This window comes from Protopterus annectens, chromosome 9.part0 (genome assembly GCF_019279795.1).
Source record: "Protopterus annectens isolate FY-2018-M chromosome 9.part0, PAN1.0, whole genome shotgun sequence".
NCBI classification, from domain to species: Eukaryota; Metazoa; Chordata; order Ceratodontiformes; family Protopteridae; genus Protopterus; species Protopterus annectens.
This window is the reverse complement of record NC_056743.1, coordinates 1,804,688,234-1,804,712,902: the sequence shown is the minus strand read 5'-3', so window position 1 is coordinate 1,804,712,902 and position 24,669 is coordinate 1,804,688,234. Positions and strand designations below refer to the sequence as shown.

The 24,669-nt window shown below is 45.6% G+C and overlaps 1 protein-coding gene across 1 annotated transcript in view; it reads right to left on the bottom strand.

Moving 5' to 3' along the window:
* The window catches only part of DNMT1 (DNA methyltransferase 1), an 862,083-nt gene that overhangs the window by 538,093 nt on the left and 299,321 nt on the right, over positions 1–24,669 (bottom strand). Inside the window, exons 15-17 of the mRNA XM_044084674.1 lie at positions 14,827–15,007; positions 14,483–14,580; positions 13,967–14,120 (exon numbers count right to left, since the gene is read on the bottom strand). Coding sequence (XP_043940609.1) covers positions 13,967–14,120; positions 14,483–14,580; positions 14,827–15,007 — 433 coding nt within the window. The remainder of the gene's footprint in view (positions 1–13,966; positions 14,121–14,482; positions 14,581–14,826; positions 15,008–24,669) is intronic.

Here is a 24,669-nt window from a genome sequence, read left to right as displayed (position 1 = left end):
ATAAAGGAAACTATTTGGCAAGGTCAAAGATAATCCTGATCTGACAGAATTAGAGACACTTGATTCCTATGGGAAAACTAGACAGTTGCACTATTAACACTTACTGTAACACCAGATGTTAAAGACTTAAGCCACTTCCACAGGATGATCTACTCCAGTGATGGCGAACCTTTTGGGTTTGGAGTGTCAAACGCTCCTGGCACAAAATTCAGTGCACTTCACATGAGTAATGAATGCAAAGCAGCGTCTCTGGTAACTGGTGTTTGTGATCACTGACATCACCCAAAACATCATGGATGTCACCTTTGACACTCATGTCACAGGTTCGCCATCACTAGTCTACTCAAACAGCAGAGTGATACACAGACCACCAAATCTTGACGCAGGTGAAGCATCAGTAACCATTGCCACTGAAAATGCTTTCATTAAAGAGAACATCTTCAAATTACATATCTTCTGAGGAAAGGGGTGTTAAATGTCTGTCCTCATTATCTGCGTTTTAGAAGAAACACCTGGTAGCTGTAAACCAAGTTGTAATCTGGTGAGCCTAAGGAAAGTACAGTTTTGTACCTACCATAAATTTAGATGTCCGATAGGTATGCATCTGCAGTCCTAACATATGGGTTGTCCTGCCTCAGGCAGCCCTTCGGTCGGCCGGATTCCAAAGTCTGGGTCTGGCCTCGGCTGATGTCGCACTTCACCCGACGTCATAGCGGCTGTTTATTGGGTATAAAGGCATCAGCCGACGCCATTTTCCTCTGTTTCTTGCCCCAGATGCCAGGTGCCCTCTAGGAAGGCTAAATTTGGATAAATGCAAATAATTCCAAACAGTAGAGAGCAAACAATATAAGAATATATATATACATATATACAAACAAATACACCATAATAAATTCCCCCAGCTAGCTAAAAGAGGGGTAAATACCCTAGGAATACCACAGAGGGGAAGGAGGGTGGGTAATCCTGACTGAAGATGCATACCTATCGGACAGCTACATTTATGGTAGGAACAAAACTGTACTATGTCCTTCAAGGATGCATCTGCAGTCCTAACATATGGGTAGAATACCATAGCCAAACTGGGGGAGGAGGCACTAAGATAAAGATGGGTGTAGTTAAGATGCCTTGCAAAACAGCAGTTGCAAAACCTGCTCGGGATCTAGAGTATAAGGGAAGATTATAATGCTTGGCAAATGTATGCACGGAGCTCCAAGTAGCAGCTTCTAAAATGTCTTTGGTAGCCACTCCTCGTAGGAAAGCTGTAGTGGTGGCTGTAGCTCTTGTGGAATGGAGGTCTGATATTATCAGGAGTTGTCTTTCCATGAAAAGAGTAGCAAAATAGAATGCAATTTCCTATCCATTTTGAGATTGTCTGTTTTGAAATTGCTTTTCCTTGCATTCCTGTTGCATATGCTACCAGAAGCTGGTCAGTTTTTCTGCTGGTCTTGGTTCTGTCCAGATAGTAGCGTAATTGTCTGTGCACATCCAAGGTATGTAGCAGTCTTTCCCCCCTGTTCTGTGGGTTGGGGAAGAATGTAGGTAAATGAATCGCTTGGTTCAATGATACTCTGGAGACCACTTTTGGCATAAAGGTAGGGTTAGTTCTCAGAGAAACTCTGTCCTGATGGAAGATAAGGAAGGGTTGTACTGCCATTAATGCCTGTAACAGATACCCTTCTTGCTGAAGTAATTGCTAGCAGGAAAGCAGTTTTCCAAGACAAGAATTGTAATTCTGCTGTTGCTGCTGGTTCAAAAGGGGGAAGTGTTAACTTTTCCAGCACAAAGTTGAGATCCCATGTAGGTAAAGGTGGTTTCCTTGGAGGTTTTACATTTGATTCCTCTCAAGAACTGCCTGAGTAGAGGATGAGAGAAGACAGGAGGATCCATGTTGTATTCTGCTGAAATTGCTGATGCATGAATCTTAATGGATGAGTAAGACAGGCCATTGTGGAACAGTTCTGCTAAATATTCCAGGATGTGTGCTATGTTTGCCAATGAGACATTTTCTCCCTTTGCTGCACTCCAAATGAGGTATCTTTTCCACTTGGCTGAATAAGTCTTCCTTGTGGAGGGTCTGCGTGCCTCCAGGATAATGTCCTTAACCCTCTGAGATAAACCTGGGTTATTTTGTTTTATGCAATATTCCAAGCAGCTAGGTGCAGTGTTTTCAAATTTGGATGTAGGATCTTGTAGTTGTCCTGTGTTAGCAGTAAGGGACATAGAGGTAGAGGCCATGCATGCGTCCGAGACATGCTTCTCAGTAGCGGGTACCAATGTTGCCTCGGCCAGTCTGGAGCCATCAGAATTACCCTTGGCTGATCCTCTCTGATATTCAGTAGAACTTTGTACATCAAGGGAAGAGGTGGAAATGCATATGCTGACAGGTTTTTCCAGCTGAAGGAAAGGGAGTCCACCCTCCAAGCAAGTGGGTGGTATGCTCTTGTGCAGAATTTCTTCAATTGGTGATTGCGTGGGGAGGCAAACAGGTCTATCTGTGGTAGTCCCCATTTCTTTGTTATGGCTTTGAAGATATCTGGATGCAGCATCCATTCGTGAGCATCCGTGGTAGTTCTGCTTAAGGTGTCTGCTAGAGAATTTTCTTTTCCTGGTACAAATCTGGCCTGAAGTTGAATGTTGAGATTCAGGGCCACATTCCACAGGTCCATTGCTATCCGGCATAGAGGATATGAATGTGTACCTCCCTGTTTGTTGATGTACCACATGACTGTGGTATTGTCCGTCCTTAACAGATGACCCTGTTGGAGTGGTCTGAATGCCTGGATCGCATGTTTCACTGCCAGCATCTCCTTTAGATTTATGTGTAGATTCAGCTGGTCTTGGGTCCATAGGCCTTGTAGACACTTGTCCACCATGTGCGCCCCCCCCCATCCTAGGTCTGAGGCGTCCGTGGTGATGGTCTGGCTTGGATGAGGTTTGTGGAAAGGCAAGCCTCTGTTCAACTGACAGGCCTGAGCCCACCACAGGAATTCTTGCTTCAGGCATGGAATTATTGGAATCTGGGCTTCTAGACTGTGCTTGTGTTGAGACCATACATTCCTTGGGTACCATTGTAGCTTTCTCATATGCAGCCTGGCATGCGGAACCAATATTATGCAGGATGCCATGTGCCCAGGGCTTGCAGGACTTTCCTTGCAGTAAGCTGAGTTTGTGTTGTTAATGTCATGAAGTAGACTGGTAGTTGCTTTTGTTTTTCTTCTGTGAGAAAAGCCATCTGAGTTGATGTATCTAGTTCTGCACCCAAGAATGTTATCCTTTGGGATGGTACTAGTCTTGACTTTTGCATGCTGACTGTGTATCCCAAGGCTTGCAACAGTTGTATGACATTTTCCAAATCTTTTGTTAATTTTGCCTTGTTGTCCGCTTGTATTAGGCAGTCGTCCAGGTATGGGTAAATTTGAATTCCCTGAAGTCTGCTATGAGCAATTCCTGATGCCAGGCATTTCGTGAATACTCTGGGCGCAGTAGATAAGCCAAAAGGCAATGCTGAGAATTGATAATGCTCTGATCCTGCAAGAACTGAGGCGTCTTCTGCAATCTGGTCGTATAGGGACGTGCAGGTATGCCTCCTTGAGATCTAGAGTCAACAGCCAAGACTCCTTGCCCAGCATGGGAAGAAGCTGCTGGAGGGTCAGCATTTTGAATTTTGGAACAATGAGGTATGTGTTCAGTGCGGACAAGTCTAGAATAGGTCTCCATTGATTTTCTTTTCTTGGTACAAGGAAAAGCCTGGAGTAAAATCCTTGGCCTTGTTCCATAGGTGGCACCTCTTCTATAGCTCTCATCCTTAGTAAGTTGTTGATTTGTCTTAGAGCGTCTTTTGGCTTGGTGGTAGGTTTGGCATTCCTCTCTTTTTTGGTAGAGTGTGGAAGTGAAACCTGTAGCCCTTGTCTATTGTTTGTAAAGTCCATTTGTCTCCTGTAATGTAATGCCAGTTGTCGGAGAATAAGGCTAGTTTTCCGCCAAGGGTGCTTCCAGTTGTTCCCTGGTAGGCGGAACTAGAGCCAAGTCATTGTGTCTGCCCTGTGGAAGTGGTTGTAGTTGATTCTGTGGCAGTACTTCTCTGGTTGGTAGGTTGCCACTGACGTCCCTGTAGGCACCCCTAGATTGACCTCTGCCTCTTGGGCGTCTATTTCTGCCTCTCTGCGCTCTGGAGTTGTCTGGAAAGGACCAATTCTTCGAAGGCCAATTTCTGCTAAACCTCGGAGGTTGGACCTGTAAGAAATCCTTGACTGTTTGGACAGATTTTGCTTTTTCTTCCACCTTCTTTAGAACCTCCTGTGCAGGGGAGCCAAACAAACTTTGTTTCTCCATGGGAGCATCTAGGAGTTTTGACTTAACATGGTCTGGTAAGGATTGTTCTTTTAACCAGGCATGCCTTCGAATCACTGTTCCAGTCATAGCTGATCTAAAGGAAGCCTCCAGTGCATCATAGCCACATTAAGAAATGGTTACTGACCTGCTGAGATTATGTACCAAATCCTGAAGGGACTTGCGGTCTAAAGGTTCAGGAGAAAACAGGTTTTTTTATTTAGCTGGTCTAAAAAATTCCTGGTACTGAATCATGTGAAATTGACAGTTAAAGGCCCTGGCCGAAAGAGTAGCAGAAGTACAAACCTTTTTACCCCATCTCTCTAATGCTCTAGATTCCCTTTCAGAGGGAAGAGGGTTTTTGGCAGAGGCAGCTGCCACACCTTTAGTGCCCTGTGAAATGGTTTCAGGGTCTGCAACAGGAGCCTTATACAAATGGTAGTGTGCCCGGGACCCTGTAATATCTGTCTGGCTTGGCAGGGGCCGGAGGAAGAGAATCAGGAGCAGTACAGGCATCATTATATGCATCATCAACAACTGTTAGTACTGGCGGAATGGCTAAAGGCTTATGCTGTGGTAAGTGTAAAAAGGTCCTTAGCCTTTTCCTTGAATCTGAAAAATCCGGGCCCTGCCATTGGAAGTGTTCCTTCATAGCATGCAAGGTTTCCCCAAAGGAAAATACTTCAGGAAGAGAAGCAGAAGGAATGGAGTCTTCTGCATCCGAATCCTCATAAGGAGAATATGGGCCTTTGTGAGGGTCTGAGATGTCCAAGTCATCCGAGGAATAATCTGTAGAGACAGGTTCCGAGGGTTCAGTCCTAGGCCTCTTGTCTGGAGGGGGCTGAGAGGCCCTGTCTGGGTGAGGTTGGGATCCTCTGATCAAAGAAATGAGATCCTCAGCCAGGCTGAGTATTTGGGAACTAGAGGTAGGCCTGTGAAGGAGTTTTGGCAGGCAAGGCCTTAGAAGATTTAGCTGCTTTAGCCCTGGCAAAAGCCTTGATAGACATGGAAGCAGGGGGTCTAGCAGCCCCACGTGCAGGGGTAGATATGTCTAAAGGAATAGTGTCTGACAAATCCTGGGTGCCTGCTTCTGTAGCAGTAAATTCAGTAGCAGATTCAGCCATGCTCTATGAGGCCTCTGCTATCGGGGGCCTGCTTTCGGAAGAACTGGGGGCTCGGTTTCAGCCGAAAGAGACATTCGCGGTTGGCCCAACCGTGGTTTCAGCCGAAACTGTGGGCCGCGAATGTCAGTCCTTTTCCTTGCGCTTTTTAGCTAATTGAGTAGTCGGAGTCTCAGACGGCATTTTGTATGCAAAAGCGGGATCAAAAAACTCCTCTGCAAACTCCGACCGACGTCCAAGTGTCAGTCGGTTGAAGGAAGCACAGGCTGGACAAGCTGATACGTCGTGGTCTGGGCCTAAGCAAAGAAGGCAGTAAGAGTGGAAATCCTTATGAGGTATTTGTTTCCCACAAGTTAAACAATTATTTACTTTGTCTGACATTGGCTGAGGCAAGAAAGAGTCCCCAATGGGGTACTTAGCTTTTTAGAAGTCTTCGGTAGTAGAAATCTCTGGATCTGACCGACCGGCACTTGCGAACAGCTTCTGCTTCGAGCACCGCGTGGCAAGAAAGACAGAGGAAAATGGCGTCGGCTGATGCCTTTATACCCAATAAACAGCCGCTATGACGTCGGGTGAAGTGCGACATCAGCCGGGGCCAGACCCAGACTTTGGAATCCGGCCGACCGAAGGGCTGCCTGAGGCAGGACAACCCATATGTTAGGACTACAGATGCATCCTTGAAGGACATCTGTTTTCTCTTGGTCCCTTCACCTTTTGGGGGTGGGGGAAAGTGGCTACAAAGGGCTGATCGGCAGACTTTGGAGGAACTGGAGAAGCCCTGTGCCAGTTTAGCCTAATCTTTTGATGTAGGCAAATATGGGATGGTATCTGGGAGACCCTTAGAGAACTGGCTTGGCAAAGGTCTGGGCTATAGGTGATTCAGGAGTTGGAAGGATGTGCCTGGGTTCTAACCTCTGACCTAGGAGTACCTATGCAGATATCCTTCACTGTGGACAGCAAAATGACCAGTCTTCTGAGGTGGACATTTAGCAGTGATTCGGTAGCTCAGTTTAAGGATTGGGAGGGTGGCCTAATGGTTAAGGTGTTTGCCTTACAAACACAAGGTGCAGGGTTCAAGTCTCACAAGGGATAATTGGCTAGGTTTAAAATGGCTCGCAAGGGCAGTTAGCTTAGTACTAACCTATGAACATGTCCAGAGACACAAATTGCTTGTGGTGTGGCAGTTTACAAAGGGGTTGTGCCAAAGGCCTCAGTCCTACCAGATTGTCCTGGTCTGGCACCTATATCTCAGATGGACTGGAGCAGTCACAGTAAAATCACCCCAAATAATATTTGTTGATCACATTTGGTTGCACAGCTAGGCTTTTAAGGGTCCTACTACTGGTAGTTAATCTAGTACACACCTAGGAACCTAAGAACATCTCTCCATAATCTTCAGTCTGCATTTCTGTGGAGGATGTCTGGCTACCTACCATTCAACATGGCAGACTCCGGAAAACAGCCCACAAACTTCTGTTTCGGTGGGCTTAAAAACAGTTTTAGGTCTCGCTAGAAGAATCTTTTGCTTACATTATTCTCAGAGATGTTCAGTGTTTACAGACACTGAACTTCCACAGGTGGCATTCAAAGACCTTTATTGTAGCTCTCAACCTCTTAAAAAAATCTGGACAAAGCCATAAATAGTGGGGGAACGAAAGACCATAAATAAGAACTTTTAGTTATGTACTTACCATAACTTTAGATGTATGGGATCCATCTCGCCTACATTCTCTACAGATGGGTTCAGAGCCGATCCTCTGCTCCGACTCTGCCGCTATACTATAGAATGCAGTCTTATTGGCAGAGTTACCTCGTATCCCAGGATGCACCACTACTGCTTCCCCAGATCTTGTTTGTCCACACACATGCACACCCACATAGACAGTTATAACATTGCCAGGTGTTTCAAGAGGAAAAATTGGATTCAGATAGTCCGGTCTCTTCTGGCCTGCAAGGCAGGGGGAAGCAGGGTGGGTTATTAGGAATGTAGGCGAGATGGATCCCATACATCTAACGTTATGGTAAGTACATAACTAAAAGATGTAATGTGATCCTATCTCGCCTACATTCTCTACAGATGGGACAGCGTCCCTAGCACCTAATTCCTGGGTGGCTCATTGGAAAACGGTCCGGAGAACCGTGGAACCGAAGGAAGCTCGACCCCTAGATGCCACATCCAATTTGTAGTGAGAAATAAAGGTGTGTAGAGAAGACCACGTAGCAGCCGCACAGATGTCACTAAGAGAGCTTGGAATGAAAGGCTGCCGAAGTGGCCATAGCTCTGGTAGAATGAGCTTTCACTGGAACTGTAAGCTCCTTATTTGAAATGCGATAAATATGACTGATACAGTCCCTGATCCACTTGGCAATAGTGACATTCGTGATGGCTTTGCCCAATTTACTATCCGAAAAGGACACAGTTGATCTGATTTTCGTGCTTGGTGTGTCCTATCCAAATAGAAATGTAATTGTCTGTGCACGTCTAAGCTGTGAAAGGTATACTCAGCTCTGAATACTTGGGGAAAAAAACGGTAATTCCAGTGATTGTTGCCAACAAAAGTTAGAACAAACCTTTGGTATAAAGGATGGGTTTGGTCTAAGAGATGCTCTATCCTTGTGAAATACAGGTATGGTGGTTTGACGCATAGGGCTTGAAGTTCTGAAACTCGCCTGGCTGATGTAATAGCAACTAGAAGGGCAGTCTTCCAAGAAAGAAATTTTAAGTCACAGGTTGCTGCCAGCTCAAAGGGAGGTGCGGTTAATGCACCTAACACTACGTTAAGGTCCCACGATGGTGCGGGATGAGATGTAGGAGGCCGTAGAAGCCAAGCTCCTTTCATAAAAGCTTTGCACAACTTGTTGCTCATTAAAGGTGGTTCTACGCTCTCGTGAAAATTGGAAATAGCCGCCAATTGAACTTTGATGGTAGACACCGAACAACCCTGGTTGAACAGGGAAGTTAAAAACTTCAGAACCTCTGACACCGAGGCTGTCATAGGGTCTAATCCTCGGAGTTGGGCCCAAATAGCAAACTTCTTCCATTTACTGCTATACATCTTCTTAGCAGAAGTCTTGTGAGCAGAGGACAAAATATGCATGACTTCAGGGTCGAAAGAATGGCTCCTAACTATGGTCGGAAGAGGAGTAGCCAAGATGCTAGCTTCAATGAATGGAGGGACTGATGGAGCTGTCCTGACTGATGCGTCAAGAGGTCCGGAACTTGGTCCAGGAACCAGGGACCCTCCAATGCGTATTTGTGAAGTAAGGGGAACCAGACTTGACGAGGCCAGTATGGGGCGATTAGAATCATTTTGCTTTCCAAGCGAATCGCCTTCTGAATCACCTTGGGGAGAAGGGGAACCGGTGGAAAGGCGTATAGCAGACCGGGGGGCCAAGCTTGGACTAGAGCATCCTTGGGGATCTCCCCCGGAACCAGGGTGAGAGAGAAGAACTGCTGGCATTTTGCGTTGAGGGGAGTTGCGAAAAGATCGCAACATGGAGCTCCCCATCTCGTGAAAATCTGTGTTACCACTCTGTCGTTCAAGGACCACTCATGAGGGGAAAGAATAGTCCTGCTCAGTCTGTCTGCTATCACATTGGATCTCCCCGGAATGTGTGTTGCCACTAGAAAACATTTGGTAGCAATCGCCCAATCCCATACCTTCATGGCCTCTCTGCAAAGGGGGTAAGACCTGGTCCCTCCTTGCTTGTTCAAGTACCAGACTACCGACATGTTGTCGGACTGAATGGCAATCGTACCCTGGGGGAGGTGATCGTGCAGTGCTTGCAACATTAAAAGCACCGCCCTCATTTCCAGGATATTGATGTGGAGAAGACTCTCGGAGTGCCACGTGCCTTGGACCGACCTGTCCAGATAATGTCCCCCCCACCCTGTCTGGGAGGCGTCCGTAGTAAACGTGGCAGAGAGGAGTGGAGGAAAGAAAGGTCGCCCTAGATTCAGGTTGGAGGAAAGAAGCCACCAACGAAGATCCTGTTTGCACGTCTCTGATCAATATATGGTGACTGAGGGGAAGGTCTTGATAAGACCACTGGACTGATAGGAGCCACTGGACTATCCTCATATGCAACCTTGCCAAGGGGACCAGAAGAATGGTGGCTGACATGGAACCCAACAGCTGCAGGATCATTCTCGCTGGAGCGCGACGTCCGAGGAGTAATGCCCGAACCTGAGACTGCAGTGTTGCTATCCTTTCCGCAGGAAGATAGACTCGCATCTGCCTTGAGTCTATTTCTGCACCAATAAACAGAATACGCTGTGATGGCAGCAATACTGATTTTGTCCAATTGAAGGTGATTCCTAAGGAGTTGCCTAGGGAAATAGTGGCTGCTAGAGTTTTGAGGAGTAGATGCCTGGAGGTGGCAGTTAGGAGCCAGTCGTCTAGGTATGGAAACACCTGGAATCTTAGACTTCTCAGGTGAGCAGTCACCACTGCCAAACATTTGGTGAACACCCTGGGGGCTGTGGTGAGACCAAAGGGCAGTGCACGGAACTGGAAATGATTGTCTAAGATGAAGCGCAAGTGTCTCCTTGACGCCTGACCTATCAGAATGTGATAATAGGCATCTGAGATCTATGGAGCACATCCAAACACCTTTCTCCAACAGCGGGAGAATGGATTGCAAGGTGACCATCCGGAATATGGACTTTTTCACTGATCGGTTTAACTTGCTGAGATCCAAAATGGGCCTGAAGTCCCCGGTCTTTTTTGGTACCAAAAAGAATCTTGAGCAAGTCCCTGATCCGGCCTGATCTGCAGGGACAGGTTGGATGACTCCTTTTTGAAGCAGCTTCGATATTTCGCTGGCTGCCAGATCCCGTTGACTGGGTGGCGGGTCTGGGATTTTTTGGGATGGTGGGGGGGGTTGAGAGAAGGGAATAGTGTAACCTCCGGAGATGATTCGGAGCACCTGGGTGATACTTTCCCAGGCCTTTAGGTGCCTCGAAAAATGACCCCCGACTGGCTCCGGAGCTGCACAGTCGGGCACTCCTTCAGGGATGCTGGAATGAGGAGCCACGCACGGACTGTCTCCAGTGTTGCGGGGGGCCTCCGCCGCCTCTGGGACAGCGTCTCCCTGAAAAATTCCCCCCTCCTCTGCCTCTAGAAGGGGAAATCGCTCTGCTGCGATGAGCAAGGCTTTTGAGACTTATGGAACCACATTTTCCCTCCTCTTCGAGCCTTGGGATAAGGTCTGAAGGGAGTGGAAAACCGGGCCCCTACGGCAGTTAAAGTCTTACCCTCCTGTTCGCAGCGAGTCAAAGTGTCCTTTACCTTGGGTCCAAAGAGAGGACCCTTCGAAGGGGGCGTAGGCAAAGGAAGACTTAAAGGCCTCCACAAAGTGACAGGCGTAGCCAGGCTGGTCTCCGCAGAGCAACACCTGTTCCCGCCGCTTTGCTCGCTCCTTCGGCTGCATACGAAATGAGCCTCATGGACAAGTTGGATAACGATGACTGGGTAGCCAACTGGGAGTTAACCGAATGGGCTAACTGCTCAGGTAAGTTACCGGAGAGGGTATCCGAAAGCTCCTTGACCAGATCCCTCTGCAGTCTCGTGAAATGAGTCTAGTTCAGAGACCTTAATGTAAAGGTTGCTGAAGTAAGGGTGCGCTTCCCGTACCGATCCATGCTCCTAGACTCCTTATTAGGAGGATGGACGGACGTTGAAGCCTCTGCCACATCTTGCTGGGTGGCAGATGCCACCACCAAGGCATCTACAGCCACACCTTTGGAAAGAAAGTCCTTATCAGGGGGTGCAGAAAGGAATTTATTGGGGCGAGCTGGCACCAGTTCAACAGAGTCCGGGTGTTCCCACGCCCTTCGAGAGATCAAATCCAGAAGCTCATCGAAGGGTGGAGACACCCAGGAGGCGGAGGGCTGAGCCCCGAAGGCTTTGAGGAACACAGACTCCTCAGCAGAAGGGGGTTTGGACTGCCAGTCGCCTCGTTGCTTAAGGATTTCCAAGATGTCCGCAAAGGATACATCGGAGGACGACTTGGGGGACCCTTCCGCATCATCGAGGTCAGTATCCTAGGTGAGGGACTAATCAGGGGAGTCGACGTGCTTCCTCTTGCACTGTTTCTTCCTCTGAGGTTCCTCCGAAGACGTTTCGGAGGGACCTCCAGGAAGAAGGGAACCCCCGATGGGGGTAACCTCAGGCCCACGGGCTCCGCTGTCGTGAGATAGGGGGATTGCAAAGGAGCCAGTCTCCGTGCCAAGGGAAGGTGGTGGTGAGATGGTAGAAGTGGCCAGAGAGGATTTGGCCAAGGCACTCCTCATGGCCTTGAAGGCGGTACCCCCAGAGTCCTGGGATGGTTCAACCCCCAAGGCCACAACAGCAGTCTGAATTCCTTGCTGCCGACGCACCGACAGGGAGGCTCGGAACAGAGAGGATCGGTCCCGAAGCGTCCCCCCTGGGGCCGACAGAGGAGGTCCGTGTACAGAACCCCGACCCGAAGGGCGGGGTTGGAGTTAGGGTCGGAACCGACCCGACAACCTCCACCGGCTCCACCAACACAGACTCCAACTGCGCCAAAGCTGTTGGAGGAGGAACAGAGATAGCAGGGTGGGAAATCGGCTCCGGAGCCGACTGGGCTGGAGCAGAGACCAACTTTTGAAAGACCGGAGACTGAAAAAGCCTTTGAAGCACCCTGTCTACATCTGAATCAGACAGACGACTGAGAAGAGACAGACCAGGTCCGAGTCGACTTCTCCGCCAGTTCAGAAAGACTGGGGGACCGGCTCCGTATGGTTTCGAGAAGTATCGGCGCCGAGGGAGATTCCATTACCACTGCAATTTCCCTCGGAGCCGATGGGGACTTCGGCACCGAAGGGGAAGAGTCTGAGCGGGCAACCCTCATCGGCTCCGAAGGCAGTGGAGCCGATGGAGATGACTCGACGCTCGAGCTCTCGACTCCGAAGCCAGAGGAGTCGAGGCTGGAGATAGAGGCAGACCGTTCCACCCTCGGCTCCGAAGTCTGTGGAGCCGACTGAGAAGCCTGCTTTGACTTTTTAGCTGCCGGCTCAGACGGGCTGGTCGGAGCCGAAGATTTTTTCTTCCTCAAAGGAGAAGAAGATAGGGCTTCCTCAAAAGAAGGGGTAATAAGCCCTTTCAAAATCAATTTTTCCTCTCTTGGAGCACGCGAGAGGAAAAAGCGTGGCAAACGCTACAGGATTCCTGGAGGTGCTTCGGGCCCAAACAGTAAACACAAGGAATGGTCGTCTGTAATGGACATTTTATAATTGCATTTAGAACATTTTTTGAAACCAGATGGTCTATGTTCCTTCGACATCGTAAAGACAGTTAAATTCGAAAAGTACACAAAAAAACTACACAACAACAACTCTTAACAAAAAGAGTGCGAAATAGGGCAAGGCCCCTCTGACTCAACGAAAACACTTTCCCAAAAAATACAAATTTACCACAAAAATTGCCTAATACACAATCACACACAACAAGTAGCTGTTAAAACAGCTTTTGGGTCAGTTTTATCAGAAAAAATGACAGAAAATTTTGTCACAAGAGGTACTTAGCTCAGCCAAGTCTGAGACCACGTCCATGCTACAGAAGCGGCAAACGAGATCTGGGGAAGCAGTAGTGGTGCATCCTGGGATACGAGGTAACTCTGCCAATAAGAGACTGCGTTCTATAGTATAGCGGCCGAGTCGGAGCAGAGGATCGGCTCCGAACCCATCTGTAGAGAATGTAGGAGAGATAGGATCACATTACATCAAATTTTTAAATATTGCTCTTACAAACTCAAAGTTCATAGAATAGGTTTTAAATTAACATGAATTTTCTGTAAAGGGTATGAATTCTGAATCTCAAATATCTGCCAAATCTTTGAGGACTAAAGTCAGAAAACAATGTTTGTTGGCTGGTAAGGGGTCGCCACAGCAGAACTCTGGTCCGCTAATGATTAGCAGTTTTTTTTTTTTTTTTTTTTTTTAACTAAACGCAGCGGTGCCAGCTAGACGCCCAACCTTCAAAGGCATGCCCATTTACGCACGCATGTCTTTCGAACGCTACCCAGCAATGATTTGTCCTAAAACCACAATTTTTACAAACGGGCCAAAAATGTGAGGCAAAAATCTGCACAGTTGAGAGGAATGACCTTTATACAAGCACGTACGACAAGCAAAAACAGTAAAGACCCCAGTGAGTTACATATGCTCACTCAGTCAAGGCCTAGCCCAATGGACACTCAAGTGCTTTGTAAGCATACAACACATGCTGCAAGAAAGCCAGACGGCTGGGTGTATCCTAGCCTTTATATCAGGTATGTGGAAAATACCTAAATTTAAACTGATGTCAGACCAGCCCATGAGGGAAGGATGCTCTGCTCAGACTGCAGATGAATGTCAGACCTCAGCCTGCAGCAGAACCCCTTGTGGTAATGACTAACAGGCAAACCACACAATTAATACAAAAACAGGTCACTCAGTCTGAACAGCACTTCAGAAACCATGTGAATATTCATTAATTTGCTATTAACTGTACCTTGACAGGCTCTCCCACCCAAGAGATACGGTTCTTATTCTGTTTTTTCTTGCTGCCCTGCAGCATTTTCTTTGGAGAAGCCATATGAGGGACAAGATCATCTGCTTCATCTGTATCATCTTCATCTGCCTCTTTTAGAGCAAGGTTTGGACATCTAAAATACAAACACCACGGTTAGCAATCCAAGTGTTATTTTACACCCATGACTACTGTTGTATGGTTTAAAAACCTTTCACCTTGGACAGCTTTAAGATATCTACATGGCAAATGGACAGGATACTTCAACATTTTAAATTTACCAAAGTAGAACCAAATACTGCACAAGGTCATTTAGTATGCAGAAATCGGCTGCACTGCCTTTCCCCTAGACATACTGTGCATTCCACACAATATTCACAGCACCAACTATTCTGGGCACAAAATACCAAAATTTTCTAGGAATATGTAAGTCTTCCTTTCACTGTAAGGTAGGCCCGAAAAACCTTGCCCTCCTCGACAGCAGGCAATGGACTTTACCTTCTCTGCAAGCAAGCTTGCTTGCTTCGTCCACTCCCTCCAAACTTAATCATATCTTGGCAGGCTTTACACTTTCCACAGTCTGACTGCTGACAAACCTATAAAAAACAGAAAAGTACATTACTCACTACATTCAAAGTAATTGCTTTCCTCAAAGCATTTCTTCCTACAGATTTCAAAAAACACTAAACTTGTTCAAGTTATAAAACCCATACAGGAATCTCTCATTAGTACAACTAATGACTTCTGGGGCTGTACTAAAAATATTTCAGAGGGAAACTTAACGTGGAAGGATATGCTCTACTTTCAAAACAGAGAAAGTAAAACTTGTACTCCATAACTACCTCACAAACTCCACAGCGTCTACGCTTGGAAGCATTTTCCTTGTCATTTAGTTCAATCTGATCAGTGAAGAATGTGTCAAAAATCTGCGAGACCAGTGTGGTAGTTGTGGCCTTGGTTGGTCCTTTAGTATCTTTTTCAATCTTAGTAGGATGTTTGATGGCTTGTCTTCTTGCAGCTCGTCTGCAACACAAAAAAATGCAAGTTATAAAATTACACAGAATTCAAAAATAGCAGCCAATTTGGATCTGGACCATTCTGCAGAAACTTAGGCAGAGATTTTACTGTATTTCAAAATAAAGCATGTACCCTTGATTTAAATTCCGTCAAGAGTATCCTATTAGGATTAATAAAACATTGGCAAACTGATCAAAAAGTGTGCTCCAACATCAGGCATCAAAACATTTGTAGGCTGCCACAATTACCAATCAGCAATTAGAAAATAAAGTACTTGAATATGTAACAGTAATATGATGATATACTAAAAATACCCAGTCTATAAGAGCCTTACAGCAAAGGTAGATGATCCACAAGCAAATGTTTCAATTAAAAGGTAATCTTCTCTAGCCTGAGGTAGTAAGGCTCTAATTACCTGGGATCATCTAGGATTCCATGTGCTATAAGAACTGGCAAGGAGCATGTGCAAGTGAGCAGCCAATGCTGCTTTGCCCTTCTGAAAGGGAGGGAGGTATTCCAATCTGCTACAATGCAAGCACCTCTTGAGAGGGATCTATGGCATAAACTTAAGGACTAGAGAAAGTGCCTATCAACCAAACCACGAGTGGCACCTCCACAGATAAATGGAGAAGTGAACATGTGGACTGGTGAGGGAGCATAGCAAACTGAGGGTCAGTTTTAAGAACGAGTTGGGCAAAAAAGCAGACTCCTGTGAACAGCTACTCCAACACAAGTCCACCATCTGACCCCTCAGCTTAAAGCAATAAAACTACCTGAAGGTATTTAACTCTAGATGAAGGACCCTTCACTAAGGGGTAATGAGAGGATGCTGAGATCAGGTGGGAACAATGAATCGGCAGATTGTTAGGGTGGGGAAATGTGATAAAGGACCAAGAAGAAAATATACTAAAAATGGCATTACTTAAGCCTTCAAATTTTCAAAATGAAATATGAAAAAAAGCCTCAATTTCCATCTTTTCAAAATAACTTGAGTCTGAAAGACTAAATCTGCAAAGTTCTACACACATCCATTACTGCAATTTTTAGTACTTGTGCCATCTATAGTCAAACCCTAGTGAATCCTAAATGACAAGATACTTGTAGGACAAGTATGACATTCAGAAAGTACATTTGAATGAGCACACATCATAAATATACGTCTCAGCAGAAGGATAACTGCTGCAATACAAATCCTTATGTAAGGGGATTACTCAGGCAGACACCCTCCCTTCCAGAACTTTTGGAGATTCACAAAGCTAAACTGGACCTCCCCGAGACATTGGCTGGATGCATGGCCAAAGGAGTTGCTGCACGTATTATCTGCATTTTCCTTGTGCAGGTTTACCATGCATAGCCCAAGCTAGATAGCCCCCTTGGGATCCCTCCTAGGGACCGCTACAGGAGTGTACAGTCAGTAGTGAGGCATTTTCCCCAGAGAGGAAAGTGATTTAATACTCTTGTCCTCTGCAGTGCTGCCCATTCTTAACTATTCCTCCTGGGAACCAGTTATGAAAGATTTTTTTTGGTGTTTATATTAAAACAGCATCCCCTTCTTATGAGGTGGTCACAGTTTAAACTTAACAGAAAACTCCCCACTAGTTATCAGCAAGTGAACTGAATTACTTCACACACTGTATAGCTTTACTGTTTTACTCTACATTTAAACACTTCTGAAGGATGGCTGAATTTGCTCAGAAGGGCACTAGGGATTTGTTGCCTCATCTCTCCTTCCCAAATTGTCTGGCAAAGGCTAGATTCTTAGTCAGGCATGCCACTTAACTGTACCTGAAGCACCTGTCCTGGCAGATACAGCAGTGGAATCCCAGCCAAATTTGATGGCATACCTGCTCAAGATAGGCTTATCACCTTATAAAGTTCTCCGCCTTAAGGAAATGTCTAATATCCACTACAATTTTCTCCACTTCAGTAGATATGCGATTTTGCAAGTGTATCTGGCAGTTAATGGCTTTGATGCTAGTGGTGGCAGAATTTACACTTTTTTGCCAAACCTACCCAACACCCAGCTTTCAGTAGAAAGTAAAAAGAAAACTCAGTGAACAAAATTAAAGGTCACTCTCAGTAGTAGCAGTTATAAAAATGGGAATCTGGTGCAGGCTGGCATTCATCCAACCAATCCAACTCCTAGAGTTCTGCTTAGGAATGTTGCAGAATGGCATTCACCCAACCAGCCCAATTCCTCCTATGGAAGCCTGTGCATTAATTACAGTGAGGTGTGCCACCAAGTTTTTATAGAAGTACTGGTATCAAAAGCTGGACTTGAGACCTAATTGAGTGCGAGGAGTCAAGAGGCCAGCTAAAGGGAAGCTGTTAGGTGTACTCAAAAACCAGAGTTAAGATTTTAGTTCCTCTAGGTCCAAAGGAGCAAATCTTTACTGCCAATTAGTCTTCCCACTGAAAGTGTTGCCTCAGCCTAGAAAGAGTACCTCCAAAAATGCATCTTGTGGGAATCCTGATAAAATGAATTCCACTTTAGTCTCATATCCAAAGGAAGACTCCAGAATTGTGCAAACCAAGCCCTGAGAGGATGAGCTGGTGTCCAGAATCAACTCTTTCAATATGCTCAGAGGAAAGAGTTGAAGACTTGTTTGGAACAGTTTGCCATTGCAGAAAGAAATTTACTAAACATTTGTTATCCTGGTATTGTATTATAGGAGTCAAACTTTTGAAAAGGTGGTTACCCTGGATGTGGTCCACTGTTTTTTCAATAGTGGAAAAAGAGAAGCCTCTCAAACTATACAATTCACTCTCACTCTTGGCGTTCAGGCTCTTCAGCCTCCCAAACGTGAGGCTAGAGGTCCATTACGCTGAGTATGGAAGTTGCCCTTTCTGGGTACTCAGTCTGTGCGGATACGCCGACAGCTACTAATCTGTCTGCCTCCAAAGGGTCAGAGATGCTGGTAGAAGTATATAAAACACCACTGCCATTAAGTGGAAAGGAATGATGAAGGGGGATTCAAGAAATAAGGACAGTGGGACTTCGGATGCAGATAGTCAAGAACAGCCAGAATATTATATTCATAAAGTAACAAAGTATTCCAAGAACAAGCCAGAACAAGAATGAAGGAAGGAGGCTTTGTTGACGGGGATGATTGCAATTAGGAACACAGAGAATAGGCAAGAGGCAGCTGGAATTTACTGGAGAAAACTGACAAAGTAAGGTACTTGAGCAAATGAGAGGGAAAGGTAATAGAATAGGAAGAGGCCAAGATGACATTTGTACTGGAGGGTAGAGATTGCCTTCCCCTATTGGGGGATTGAAAGAGTATAGGCAAAGAGAATAGGACGATCAAATGAAAAGGCTTGCTGTGATAGATATCTGGAGCACAAGCTGCTGTTAATACTGCATGATAACTACAGGAACCAAAGCAGAAACTATTGAGAAGGGACTGGATAAGCAATTCAGAAAAAAAAACACAATGGGAGGACATACGTATGGCTCCCAACTACGCAACACAATCTAGAAGAATTAAGTTTTGCTTGGAAGTGTTTGCATAGGCATTTTTCCACAAGCAGATTGCAAATGTCGGAAGTGTGATAGGGAAGAAAGAGGCAACTGGGAACATGTTTTGGAAGTGTAGTGAGCTGGCAGACAACCAATTCCCTACAGAGTACTCTGTCAGAAGTATTGGGCAAGTAAATGGATATAATAAAGGGAAAAAAAAAAAGTGGTCTTCCCATACTGTTTGCGATCACCTTATCCTTGACTGTGGGTTCAGTTCCGCATCTCTGAACAGACTGTAGTTACTCTAGCTTGCGCCTTCCAAAAAAATTAGCTCTACCCAGAATCCTGCTCTCAAAATTACCTCAGTTTGCATAAGATAAAGTGACAGACAAGAAATAACAGATCACAGACCATATCTGTATTCATAAAGGAATAATCACTTCCACCAAGAAGCCCGAAAGGCAGGGGGAAGGAGGGTGGAGAGGTCAAGGAAAAGTGAAGATAAACACAGATGGAATGGAAAGGTAAGACAACTTTACCTGATGTTGTCAAGTTACTGAACCCTTGACTGTGGGACAGAGTCCACAGCTACTGAAATCTTGGGAGGTAGCATGGAAGAATATTCCTGAGCACCATAGAGCCAAAAGATGCTCGTCCCCTAGAGACCAGATCCAGCTTGTAATGAGTAATAAATGTATGTGGGGATACCCAAGTAGCCACTGGACATGCATCTATAGAAGCTCTGGCATGAAAGACTGCGGAAACCGCTATTGCTCTCATAGAATGTGCCTTACAAGACCCAGCAGTTGCACTTTCCTTTTGTTATGAAGGTTATGCAGTCCTTGAGCCATCAGTCTTGAGCCCTCCTTTTCAGCATATTCATAACTGCAAATACTGCCCGTCAAGCATTTATCATACAATACACAACTCAACCCTTATATGTACAGCATCCACAATAACAACTCCTTAGTCATACAAAAGCCTTCTCGGATATTGAAACGTGGCTAGCAAACTCGCAACTCATTCTCAACCCTAAACTTATGATCTTTCATCCATTTAAACCTAAATTCCCAGCTAACTTTTATATCATTGCCAGTACACTAGGATTTTCCCAGATTCCCAAACTAAACCATTAGGTGTCCTAATTGACCATCTAAAGTTTGACACATTTCTAACACAAATCAAAAAGGTTCACAAGAACCTTAGAACAATGTATACAAACAAATTTAAGACACTGCAAGAATAGCCATAGCTAGAACCCACCTTCTGTCCTCTCTTGTATGCATCCCCCATACTTGCCAACATCAAGTCAGAAGTAAATTAGAATCATATTACAATAAGATTGCCAAACTTGCAACAAATTCCACACATTCAAGCCATCAGAGTCACTGCTTCAAAAATCTTTCTTGGTTGGAACTACCTCATGTTATGAAGTATAACCACTTAATTAGATCACAAAATAATGCACAATGCTGGCAATGTACCTTCCCTAAGAATTCTTCTACAACCATATTCTTAGATTCGTAATCGATCTAACAAAGACTTGCTCCAAGTAACCAAAGTATCCAATACAGCAGAAAACTCTTCACTAACTTTGTTGCCAAAAATTGGAATACCCTTCTACATAGTATTAGATCCACAAGCAATTTTAATCATTTGAAAAAGAAGACACTTACTTGAATCCTGGCTTTGCACATGTAACACTCTAAATTAATTATTAACTTAGCACTACTTGTACAATTTGTCTGTACATACAAACTCTTAACATATCACTTCCAACACTACTTTATAACATTCCTAGCTGCAACTCACCACGGAAGTATTACTAACTATGCACTACTTTGCTCAAGTGATTCTCCCTATTTAAACTTCCCTAACTAATGTTATGTTCCTCCACATACATAAATTCAACCATATATTTGTCTATATTCAAGTGTTTAAAGTCTTTCTATTTAATGCCATGTATAAAATTTTTATCCTCTAAATGTGTTGACTCATTTTGTCTATAATTTCTATTACTTAATATGACCTTGTATACAAGCTTGGGCTACAGCTTTTCTCCCTGGGCCTCCAGTGAAAATGGGCACGGTCCCAGACAGACCAGACCATCCCGGTAAACAAATATAAAATAAATAAATCTAGCCACAGAAACCTTAGAAACTGGTTTGCCCAGAGTAAAAGAATGAAATACAGCTGATAAGATTTTCTGAATTCCTTTGTTCTGTGTAGTTAACTGTCTGAACATCTAGCAAATGCAGACAATATTCACCTTTGTTTGAAAATTTGGGAAAAAAAACAGGTAGTACAGTCTGATGCTACTTTTGGTAAAAAAAAAAAAAAGATTTATTCGCAAAGACACCGTTATGAAAGATTAGGTATGGAGGCTTGCAAGATAAGGCCTATAACTCATTCTCCTAGCAGACGTAATAGCAACCAACACATTTTCCATGATAAACTCTTCAAATTGCAATTTGCAGATAGTTGAAATGGGGGATTAAAGATTGCAGTACCAGACTCAAGTCCCAAGGAGCAGACTGATCCTTGTATGTAGGTCTCAGCAATAAGGTTCCTTTCAGAAAGGTTTTGCAGAGTTTGTGAGACATTAGAGCTGTATCACTTAGATCATTAGGATTTGAAATTGCAGCTAGATAAACCCGTATAGTCTAGGACACCCCCACATTGAAAAGCGATACTAAAAAATTCCAAGACCTTATGAATTGGTGCAGAGTATGGGCAAAGATTGCTGTCTGTAGTCCATCTGGAACATTTTTCCCACTTGCTGCTGTATGATCATCTAGTCGAAAGCTTGTGGGCGACTAGAATAGTTTGTTGAACTAGGGCAGTAAGACTTGTATGCCTGGCAATCACTGGAACCGGAGAAGCCATGCAGCGAGCTTGAAATTGAAGATTTGGAGGAGTCCCTCTGGATGGGACAATAGGTCTGGAGTTTGGTTCAGTGTCCAAGGTTTCTGAATTAGGCGAGGCCACAAGAAAAGGGAAACCATATCTGCAGAGGCCAGAATGGAACAATGAGAATTATGCTATTCAGCGTTTTTTCTTTCAGAAAAGTACACTTGTGTACACTTGCCATAAATGTAGATGTTGGTGCATTCGCAGTCATCACACTTAGGTTATTCCTGCCAGGGTAGGCCTCAGCCAGCGTAGCCCTCAGCCAGCCTGAATACAGACACTTAGTACTGTCGGCCAGCCTGAATACAGAGACTTAGTATTGCTGGTTGCTGTTGCTTGAAGACTGACGTCAGGTCGTCAGTAGTATAAAGGCAACTGATGCCATTACATCAGTTTTTCTTTCCCTAACCTGTCAGGAGTCCCCAAGTAGGAGGCCAGGGTCTGGTGGAAGAAACCCCACCAGTGGAAATTAAATTAAATGCCCCTTGCAAGTTGAGAATCACAAGTTAGAATGGTAATAAAAGGAGAAAGAAAGGGGGATGGAGAGAGGGAAACCAGGACTGCAACAATGAATACACTGACATCTACATTTATGGCAAATGTACACAACTGTACCATGTTAGTGTTTCACTGTTGCAGTCATCACATTTGGGTTGATTCCCAAAGCTGAGGAAAAGGGTGGAGGCAGTCAATGCAACTAGGGGCTGGCTAGGATGCCCTGCAAGACTGCAGAGGCAAAGCCTGCCCTGGATTTGGAGGAGAGAGGCAGGTGGTAATGTTTGGTAAAAAAGTGTGAACAAATGTCCAGGTGGCAGCCTACAGATGTCCCTGGCGGAGACTCCTCTGAGGAAAGCTGCAGAGGTGGAGGCTGCTCTGGTGTAGTGTCCTGACCCCCTTTGGAGGGGGGGGGGGGCTTTCCATGCTGTTTGTAGCAGAAATGGATGCAGTGTGCTATCCATTTTGAAATGGCTTGTTTGGAGATGGCTTTACCTTCTCCCCCTGTAGCATCGCTAACCAGCAGTTGATCAGACTTCCTGAAGGATTTAGTCCAGTCTAGATAGAATCTGAGCTGTGCACAGAGTGAAGAATTCTTAGCCCCTTGTTCTGGGCATTGGGAAAAAAAAGGTGGGCAAATGAATGGATTGGTCGAGAGCCACACTGGAAACAACTTTGTGGCGTGAAGGATGGATTTGTTCTGAGGGATACCCTGTCTGCATGGAAGATTAAGGGGTCCACAGCCATGAGTGCTTGAAGCTCAGACTCTCTGGCTGAAGTGATGGCCAGAAGGAATGCTGTTTTCCAGGACAGAAATGTTAGCCCTGCAGAAGCTTGTTCGAAAGGGGGCAGGGTGAGCTCTTCCAAAACAAAGTTAAGGTCCCAAGCTGGTGTTGGTGCCCTTCTGGGTGGCCTCAGGTTGCTAGCCCCTCGAAGGAACAGTTTGATCAAAGGGTATGAGAAAAGGGGCTGCTCAGTGGGAAAATGAGCAGAAATAGAGGCATGAATTTAACAGAGGAAAAAAAAAAAGGACACAGCGTAGTAGGTCAGCTAGGTAATACAGGATGAGAGGGAGGGGTATGCCATGTTGGCTCCCTTAGCCTGGATCCAGGTGCAAAACCTTTTCCATTTGTCACCGTAACACTTTCTGGTGCTAGGACATCTGGCCTCATGGATATCAAGAATCTGTTTACTGAGACTGGCACATTGGTTCAGGGTTAGGGAATAAGCCAAGCTGCCAAATTGAGGGTGTGCAATTGGGGATGCATGAATTCCCCTTCCCTCTGGGTCAGGTGGTTTGGAATCAGAGGAAGATGCCATGGGGGAAGCGGGGACAAGCTGCGCAGCAAGGGACCAGTGCTGCTTGGGCCAGTCTGGAGCTACAAGAATGGTCCTTGGTTTTTCCTCCCATATTTTGAGCAGCACGCTGGGGATGAGGGAGGGGGTGAAAGGCACAGACTGATGGACTGACCTGGGGGGGCATCCACTTTCCAAGCCATGCAGTGATGCTTCCTGGTGCAGAATTTGCCGAGATGACTGTTGGTGTGGGAGGCAAAGAGGTCTACCTTTGGGGTTCCCCATTTCTGAGTTATTAGGGTGAAGATACTTCTGTCGAGTTGCCACTCGTGTGGGTCCAGAAGATTTCTGCTCAATTGGTCTGCCAGAGAGTTGAGGGAGCCTGGTAAGAAATGTGCTAACAAGTGTTGCTGCATGGCAGAGGCTGTGCGCCAAAGGGTCATGGCCAGCCTGCATAGAGTATGAGTAAGTCCCTCCCTGCTTGATGTACCACATCACAGGGGTGTTGTCTGTTTTGACCAGGAGAGCCCATGGAGAGAGAAGGGGCTTGAAAGCTATCAAGGCGTGCTGCACAGCCATCATTGTTTTGATTTATGTGCAGAGGGATTTGCTGTGGGCTCCATTGGCCCTGTATGCACTTTCTGTCCAGGTGTGCACACCAAGTGTAGTCTGATGAGTCTGTGGTGATGGTCTGGGCAGTGGGGAGAAAGGCATTCCCTCGTTGTGGTAGCATGCTGATGCCCAAAGAAAATCTTTTCTGAGGCAAGGAATTAGAGGTAGAAGGGTTTCCAGGTCTTGAGTGTTGGCACCAAAGGCTCGTTCGGTACCACTGAAGTTTCCTGATATGTAGTCTGGCACATGGAATGAGTAGTATAAGTTAGTTGAGAGAAGTAGCTTGTCAGGAAAAATTGTCTCTCTGGAATAAGGGAATGCCATCTGGGATGGTGTGTCCAGACTTGCTCCCAGAAGATTATCCTTTGGGTGGGCACCTGTTTGGATTTTTTTCGTTGATTATGTACCCTAGGGAGGTTAGAAGAGTCTTCACAAAGGCCAGGTGCGCGAGCAGCTTTTTCTAGCTATCTGCCTGAATAAGGCAGTCATCTAACGGTAAATCTGAATATTTCTTTGCCTGCAGAAGGCAATGGAGCCAGACATTTTGTGAAACTCTGGGAGCAGTAGATAAGCCAAAGGGAAGCACAGAAAACTGAAAGTGCTGAGATCTGAAAGTGTCGAGATCCTTCCCTGAAGCAGAGATTTCCCTGCATGATTCCCCGATAGGAATGTGGCGGTAGGCCTCTTAGATCTAGGGTGGCTAGCCAAGCATCCTTGGACAGCATGGGTAGCAACAGCTGGAGGGTGAGCAGTTTGAATCACTCTGAAGGTATTTAGAACTGATCGATCGAGGATAGGGTTGCCAGGTGCCCTCTTTTCTGGGTACCAGAAATCGGGAGTAGAAAACCTTGGCCCATCTGTTCTGCAGGAATCGTGCTCTATTGCCCTCAGA